Raw genomic sequence first — 8,453 nt, 5'->3', positions numbered from 1 at the left:
ACACACACACACACACACACACACACACAAAAAAAAAAAAAAAAAAAAACGGGTGGGGGGGAAGAAGATATAACAACTACAATTTCTTTGAAGGTGTTACAACAAGCAAACGGAAAGGACATTCTTGGGTGGGAGGGGGGCGAGGGAGGAGGGAGGGAGGTTTCGGTGACGGGTCATAATAATCAACCACATTGTATATTGACAAAAAAAAAAAATTCAGTTAGACAAGAAGGTACAATGTGAATATTAAGGATCCCCTCTATGCCAGATCCTGCCCTTTTTCACCCCTCTGCCATAATCACTATTACACGTTTCATGAATTTTTATGTAAAAAGGCAAAAATGTTTATCTCCAAATTTAAAGAGTTTACAAAAAATGAGATGATACCATGGATGGTATCCATATTGTTATCCAACTTACTTTCCTCACTTACCAGTATACCACATTTGAGTACACATCTTTCTCATTTTTATTTTTTAAACACCTGCACTATATTCCATTAAACAAAAGTTCCATAGTTTATTAAACTGGCAGCCTATGACAATGTTGAGGTTGTTTCTAGGGTTTTGCTAGACAATATTACAAAGATCATTCTTATACATTTATCATTATGTATATCATTTACAATAAATTTGTACAAGTGGAATGTCTGGGTCAACAACTTTTTACATGTTGTTTTACTAGATATTGCCAAAATGGGCTTTAAAAATGTTATCCTAATTTACACTCCCAATAATAGTGAAGGGCAGTGATTCTGTTTCCAGACAATCATCAATATGATATACAAACTTTAATCTTTGCCAATCAACCAAGTGAAAAAAATCTCATTCTTGCTTTAATTGTATTTCTTTGGCATGGGAGTGGTTGAATATCTGTTCATATTATAACTGGTTATTTGTGTTTCTTTTTTAGTGAAATGCCCTTTGGGTTTTTATATATTCATAATATTAATACTTTGCCTAATCTGTGTTAAAAATATTTTTTCTATTTTATTACTTATAATCTTGGCTATTCAAGACTGTTACAGTTCTTATTAGATAGATTTGGCAACCTTATCTTGTATAAACCTTAGCTTTATCATCATATGTGTAAGACTTTCCTTCACACCACACCTCTTATTCCCCTTTGGCTTTTTAGTATTTCTACAGTCTTATTTTTCACATTTATATATTTGAACAGTCTGAAGCTATTTTGATATAGGTAATAATAAGGGCTCCAGCTTTATTCTTATTTTCAACACCTAACTATTGGTCCTAACACTAAGCATTGAACGATCATTTCTCCATCAAGATTAATTTCTCATATAAAAATACCCAAATATATTTAGGTTTATTTATGTAAACTTACTTTAAAAACCCATACCTCAGACATGTTAGCAATACACAAAATTATGGCTACGCGGAAAAAGCACATTCTATTGGTGTATGGTCAACCCAGGAATCTATAATTAACAATAATTTACTGCATCTTATCAACTAGAAGAGATCAAATGTTCACAGCACTAAAAAATGATTAAGTTTCACAATGATGAATATGCCAGTTACCCTGATTAGATCTTCACACACTGTATACATGTATTGAAATATAAGTCTATATCCCATAAATATGAATAATCAATTTTTTAAAAATCAACATTTAATATTAAGGAAGGAAAGTACTGTGAACTAAATAAATCTTCTTAAAGGAAAATTTTCCTAATTTTTCATTAGTAAGAATTAGATAATATCTCAAAAGCAATGTTTTTTTAAGATTTGTTTTGGCATATTTAGATATATAAAATAATCATCTATAAATGTGTAACTTCTACATAATTTACATATTATATAGCTGATATGTTCTCTAATGTTTATTACTTTTCAACTCTTTCCTCCTTCTTTTCCCCATGCATGAGCATATATGGTCCTTATAAATTATCCAAGTTATAATAAATGGGCCAGAAATAAAATGTACCTAGAAACAAAGTGCAAAAGTGAATAGTTATTGAAATACTAATAGCTTCTGGTGATATCTGAACACATTGGGCTTTAGATTTAGTAATTTTAAAAAATGCCAGATAGAGCAGAACATTTCATAGCTTATCTTTTCTTGAAATCTAATAAGTATTCTAGATCATATACTCATTCTTTATGTTGTACTAAGTGACAATGTTTGGATTGAAGCATATAAAATTGCCATTTTTTTAATTTTAAAAATAGATGAATATCAGTAATTTCATATGGTTGAACCTGATGATAACCTAAGTCAAGGAAGTTTTTTAAAAGTACTTCTTAATAGGAAGTAGATTATCTGGGAGAATATAATTGAATATGCATTAAAACAATAACAGGGAATTGTACATCTTTTACACACAGTGCCTTACACATTCTAAACTATCAATAATCCCACTCTTCAAAGGATGAATATATATTTTCTAATTATACCCTATATAAATGAACAGTTTTTGAATATTCTATTTCATCTATATGCTCAACATTTATTGAACATCTATGATATACTAAGCATTATGCCAACTGCCATAGAGTACATATGAAGATTTCATGATTTCTAGCAAGAAAGCCAGACCTCTAAATAAATGATTTTAATACCATAGGATAAATATAATAATTGAAATATAAAAAAGCACTGTCAGGTCAGAGACAGAAGCAATGAACAATGTCTGGGAGAATGTCAGGTGGCTTCTTCAGTATTATTCTTGCCCTGTCACTATAAACAAAGGAGAAAATCCCATTTAAAGTACTATATTAATTACCATTTTTCCTGAAATCTGTAGTTATCAGTTACCTCCACGTATAGACCATGCTTGTGTGTGTAAATAATTACATGCACAAAAGGACTTTTAAAAATCTTCCTAAATTGACAAAGATATACTGTCATAGTTAAACCTTTAGTAATTACATATTTGAACAGGGAAAGGGCACAATAATATCTGACATATTAATTTAGAACTGGTTTGAAGACATCAGACATCCCTATTTTGTCTGTACTGGCTTTTCTTAATCATCTGTGGCATTTTCAATTTAGAACAGGCAAGAGTAAATAATTCTTATCAGTTCAGTTAAATGGTCTGGACCCTCAGAGGGAAATGCTATGCACATAAAACTACTACTGTCCGGTTGGGTAATTTTTACCTTTTCCAAGTGAAACCTATGTATTTTAATGCTTCTTCAGCTAAACAATCAAGAACATAGCATACATGTTCTCCATAACCTGACTTTAATTTTGAAGGAGGAAAATCTGCAGTTCTCCCCTGAAAAACAAAAGACAAACAGGGTAGTATTTGTCAGTTATATTCCAAATGTCAAAATATTTTAAACAAAGAACTGCCAAATAGATGTATCACTTTTCTATTTTTCAAATGATTAAAAATAACTGTAATTACATTGATTCTTAGAAACCCATCTCTTAAGTCTTTTAAATCCATTCATACATTAAAAAAAAAACTAAAGGAAAATAAAGATGCTTTATTGTTAAAAGTGCCAAATTAAAAGGCAGTAACATCATAGCAGCAGAACAAATCTTTGATCTTGTTGGGGTGGGGAAAAAAAAGCAGTAAAACTACTAGGTTGGTAACACATCATTTAAGCAACTATGTGAAGGACAGAGTGATTGATTTGTCAAAAATTAATAACATGTGTGCCAAAAAATGTCTTACTGCCTCTCCTCAGGAAAAGTCAGAAATGAAAAGTACAACTGCTATCATGGTCTATTAAATCACAGTTCCCTTTCAAAATACAATTGTTTTGACTTCATAGTTTATCATTTTTTAAAGGGAGAAGTAATCACTGATAAATTTACCTGAGACATATCAAGCTTAAGATAAATATTACTACTTTGGTCTATAAAAAATATATACTGAACATTTTCAGAAGTAGCATTAATATCAACCATTCTGAGGTTCTACCTAAAAGTAAATTCAGATATAATTATATATATATGTATATTCACATAGGTGTCATCTAAATGGCTAGTATTTGTTATTCAATTACCGATATTAAAATTCATAACTTGAGAACATGCAGAAAGACAGTTGTTTACACTTACAAATGACCGAAGCTCAGATAATATGTTAGATATTGTTGCATTAGGGTCATCATATTCTTGAGGTTGCTCAAAGGGACGTCCTGCTTTGTTAATCAACCAAGCAGCAAGAGTGCAAAACATGTAGAACTGTTCACCAGGATTAGTGGGCAGTGCAAAATAGTGTCTGTTTCAAAACAAGGGGAAATGAGAGAATGTGAAATAATGCAAATAAGTCCATAATAACTAAGGGGGCCAAAAACCAAAATTGCCAAAGAACATCCTTCCCTCTCCCACTGGCTTTCAAATCCAAAGACATTGATAATTCACCCTTTGAAGTTTTCAATAATCCACAGCACTCACAAAAAAAGTTTTTAATCAGCAGGATTAGGGCCATTACTACTATACTCAAAATACAAATATTAGATCAAAGACCTTACGCCAGGAAATGTAGTACATGTTAGAAAACAAAGCATATGGAACTTTTGCCAAAATCATTGAAGAGTCAGGAATAATTAACAAGTGACTAAATCCTACAAATGGCAATCTGGAATTAAGAGAATCTCAGAGTTAAAAAAAATTAAAAAACACCTTAAAATTATTCAGTATGCATTTTTACTGTTTCTAACCTTACTTACCAGCTATGTTAAACAGTCGTTCTCATCTTGGCCACATAATATTTGAATCACCTGAGCAGCTCACAAAAATACTGCTACCCAGCCAAACATTGCCTCTTCTTTCATCTATGTATTAAATCAGAACTTCTGGGAGTGGAGCCCCAGGACAGGCATGTTTCAAAAGCTTTCTAGAGGGTTCTAAGGTGCAGCCAGGATTAAGAACCTTGAGTGTCACATCCCCAGTGTAACAAACATTTGTTGACTTTTGCTAACTCCCCTAGTCAACTAAAAACAGTCCTATGAGAATCAGTATAATTTATAACAAAATATAATAGAAATAAAACTTGCTAGCAACAACATTCAAGTCATTTTGATCAAAGATCTTATTTTGGTTTTTTATGTGTAGCTATCACTACTATGTTTATAATGTATTTATAGCTACAATAACCACTGCCATAAGTATCACTGGTCTACTACTCCTTCATGTTTCCCAAACTTTTTCCTGCAGGATGGGTCAATGCTCTAGAAGATAACAGAAAGCTGGAGAGGAAAAAATGTCCTTCCAGGTATATACTGACAACATCTTTTCCTTATGTGCTGATAACTCCTCAAAGACAGAGGAAAGGATACTGATAGATACTGCAGAGCTAAGGACAGTGATTTTCAAACATTAGCATGCATCAGAATCATCTGAATGGCTTGTTAAAACAGACCCCACCCCTAGAATTTTTAAAAAGACAGACCTGGGAAAAGGTCTGAGGAATTTCATTTCTAATAAGTTCCCAGATGATGCTGTTGGTCTGGTGATCACACTTTGAGAACCAATAGACTAGGATATCTCCACACAAACCAGTGATTCAAAGTATCCTGCTGAACACCTGAGGAAACAGTCCAGAGAGAGGATATCAATAGAACCAATGACCATTTTCTTTTAGTTTAAAAAATATACTTGGAAAAAAAAATGCGTTTTTATTAACATAGAAAATGTTGGTTGTCTATATTATCCTAACCATTTTAAGTTATAATCCCAATCCTACCATTTATCTCATGGTGAAGCAACACTGCATTTTCCTCTAACTTTTCTCCTATTATGGACTAACTCAACAATGTGGACAGTTTACACAAAGCCTGCATATCTTTCAATTCGAGTTAGTGAAAGAAGAGGAAGAAGATCAAAACTGTCAAGGGAAATCATTTGAGCTCAGCTATAGACGTTAAGAAAAAGTACTATATAGATTCTTAATCTTAATTGCCTCTTACAGAATAAACAAATGTAAATATTAAAATGAAGGAAAAGCTACAAAACTTATCTGGCTATCGCTAAACTACACTTATTAGAGAAGAAACTGCTAGCTGTCCATTACCCTCAGCAAACTAATGGCACTGCCTCCAGGATATTAGGGACTTCTTTTCCACCAGAACAAGGGCAGAACTTTACGTTCTGTGATAAAACAATTCTAATAGTTGTGATTTCATTGGTCTTTTCCACTTCTCACTTTCTGAAAGTACTGTTAATACAAAGGGAGAAATCTTTTAAACCATACCAATTAGTACCCGTTTACTAACTATATGTAAAGTGCTCTTCAGCAAGGTCCTAGATACCCACGGTTGCCCGTTGTAGAGACAGGGTCTCGCAAAGGAAAACAAAAACTAGAAATAGATCTAAATGGTAATGAGATTATACGTTATGTTAGTATTTTTCTTGTCTTTTTCTGAGTTTTCTACAATGGGTATTTTTATTACCTTTATAATCAGAAAATAGTTTGTGTTTTGTGGAGGTGTGTGTGTGTTGTAAGGAACGGGCCAGTCGTCTTACAGTTCTTTCTGCCATTCCAAAACTAATTTACTCTCTCTACAAAAATACCAAGTCTGAGCTCCGTGAGCTCCAGGGCCTTCCGTCGCCGAATTTGGGGTGAAGAGGCCTTCCCTGGCTAGGAAGATAGAGGCACGGACTTGCTAACCCGCGCTCGGTGTTGCGGCGGACCGAGGAAGGTATCTCCCCAGGGCGCAGCCGGCACCTAGGCGCTCGGGGACGTGGGCACCCACCTGGAGGGGGGTTTCAGGTTGTTCTTCCGGAGGAGTTCCTCCTCGTAGCGGAGCAGCTTCAGCTTCTCCATCAAGTCCTCCATCACCACGAACATGTGGTAGGCCGCGCCGGGCCCCCGCTCCACAACCACCTCTCCGGCCCCATCGCCGCGGGACCGAGACATCCCATCCTCCAAACCCGATGGCGTGACCACTGCCGCAGCGGCAGCCATCGCAGGACAGACAGAAAGAGCCTGACGTGGGCTTCGGCCCACAGACTTACGCGGCCTACGCCGCCTGCGGTGCCCCAGCCAGGACCGCCGCGACCTGTTACCAGGCGACCGCCGGGCAACCCGTCACCAGGGAAACTAGACTCCGCCTCTTTCCCGCCCTCCATGTTTCTTCTAAATTCTCTCCAACCAGGACGGGCTTCCTTACTGACGTCACACTATGCCCGCCCCTTTCCCGCTTCTGCGGAGGTGGCGGCCGGAGGGCAGTTCCGCCTCTCAGGGAGGCGTGGCGTCCAGAGCCCTACCTCCTCCAGCTGCGCCTTAAAGGCGGAGGAGAGGTGGCTGGAGTGTCTGCTCTCTTTGCCTGGTGGTTGTTAGCTGGCTTGAGGCGTGTTGGATCTGGCGATTACTAAGGGCAGTTGAGCGGGCATCTGAGTCAGCTAGTAGCAGTTAAAAATATCAAAGGTAGAATAAGACGCGTAGTATTGAAGTCTGCACTAGCCCACTGATCTTTTTTTTCTCTCAAAATTGAAAGTTTTCATAGTTGTAAGGATAGTCGATATATAGGTTTCACTTTGTCTCCAGAGCTTTCCAACAAGAGGATTTTTGTTTTTTTGTTTTGTTTTTTAACTTAATCTTTCTGTCATTAGGTAATGATGTTTTTAAGATATATTATAAGGCTCGAAGTATTACAGTGCCCCGCTGTTATTCCTGTGCTAGGGAAGTGGTTGGTTGGAAGGAGGTGGGAAAGAAGACAGAGGATGAACAAAGATGAAGCATTGGGAAGCATTTGTTCTACTTTAAAGACAATACTAGGCTCACATCCTGCTGCTGCTTAGTCTGTTTCAAGCTCATTACATGTAGTATAAAGTTTTGAGGTACTTTGTTAAATCTAACAAAGATTGTCTTGAATTTCCCTGCACTATAGCTCTAAGTGTGGCTAAAGACAGGGTGTTACTACTGTATTCTGCAGCTGTTGATTTAGAAAATGCAGGAAAGGGTACATAACTGGCCACAGATGTGGCCCAGCTTTACAGTTCTCAAAAGGCTGTTTATCAAGCAATTTTCCTAACAGCCACATAGAAAATGAGGTAAGTGGTAGATGCCTGGCTGTTTCTTGGAGAAAGATAACTGAAGGAAATTAGTTGAACACGTGTTCGTGCTTATACTATGACTTTTAAGTAATCTCTGATCTCTTGTATCTGTCACTAAACAATATAAAGGTCACATTTTTGACATAATTGAAATTTGAAATCTATCGGTAGTATCTTTTGTGTTAGAAAATTGAGAAGAGCACACTTTTCATTTTAATCAGTCTACAGAAACAAGTTAGTTTCTGATCCTAATAAAGGTATCAAAATGAAAAATTAGGTAGACAAATACCATTTTCTATTCATTAAACAAAGAAGACACATAAAAGTACTGATTTATACAGAAAACTTAAAGGGGAAGCCCGCTGAGAATTACTTTTTAAATAATATTATTTGCCTACTAAAAGTCATTAAACAGCTGCTTTTAGTAAAGATGATTGGGAAAACTGGGTTTGACTCTATGGCACTGCTGA

General features: G+C 35.8%; 1 protein-coding gene across 4 annotated transcripts in view; it reads right to left on the bottom strand.

Moving 5' to 3' along the window:
- Positions 1-7,003, bottom strand: part of IFT57 (intraflagellar transport 57) — a 51,860-nt gene extending 44,857 nt beyond the window's left edge. For 2 of the 4 annotated variants that reach the window (XM_008588800.1, XM_008588796.1), the window contains exons 1-3: positions 6,681-6,985; positions 4,042-4,204; positions 3,129-3,247 (exon numbers count right to left, since the gene is read on the bottom strand). In XM_008588800.1, coding sequence (XP_008587022.1) covers positions 3,129-3,247; positions 4,042-4,204; positions 6,681-6,892 — 494 coding nt within the window. In that variant the 5' untranslated portion in view covers positions 6,893-6,985. Of the gene's footprint in view, positions 1-3,128; positions 3,248-4,041; positions 4,205-5,377; positions 5,499-6,680 lie in introns of those variants that run through there. The other 2 variants (XM_008588795.1, XM_008588806.1) reach the window with 2 other exon arrangements.
- Positions 7,004-8,453: the final 1,450 nt, after the last annotated feature.

The sequence above is a fragment of the Galeopterus variegatus genome, unplaced genomic scaffold (genome assembly GCF_000696425.1).
Source record: "Galeopterus variegatus unplaced genomic scaffold, G_variegatus-3.0.2 Scaffold132, whole genome shotgun sequence".
NCBI lineage: Eukaryota > Metazoa > Chordata > Mammalia > Dermoptera > Cynocephalidae > Galeopterus > Galeopterus variegatus.
The sequence above is the reverse complement of the archived record's forward strand: the minus strand, read 5'-3'. Positions and strand labels throughout refer to the sequence as shown.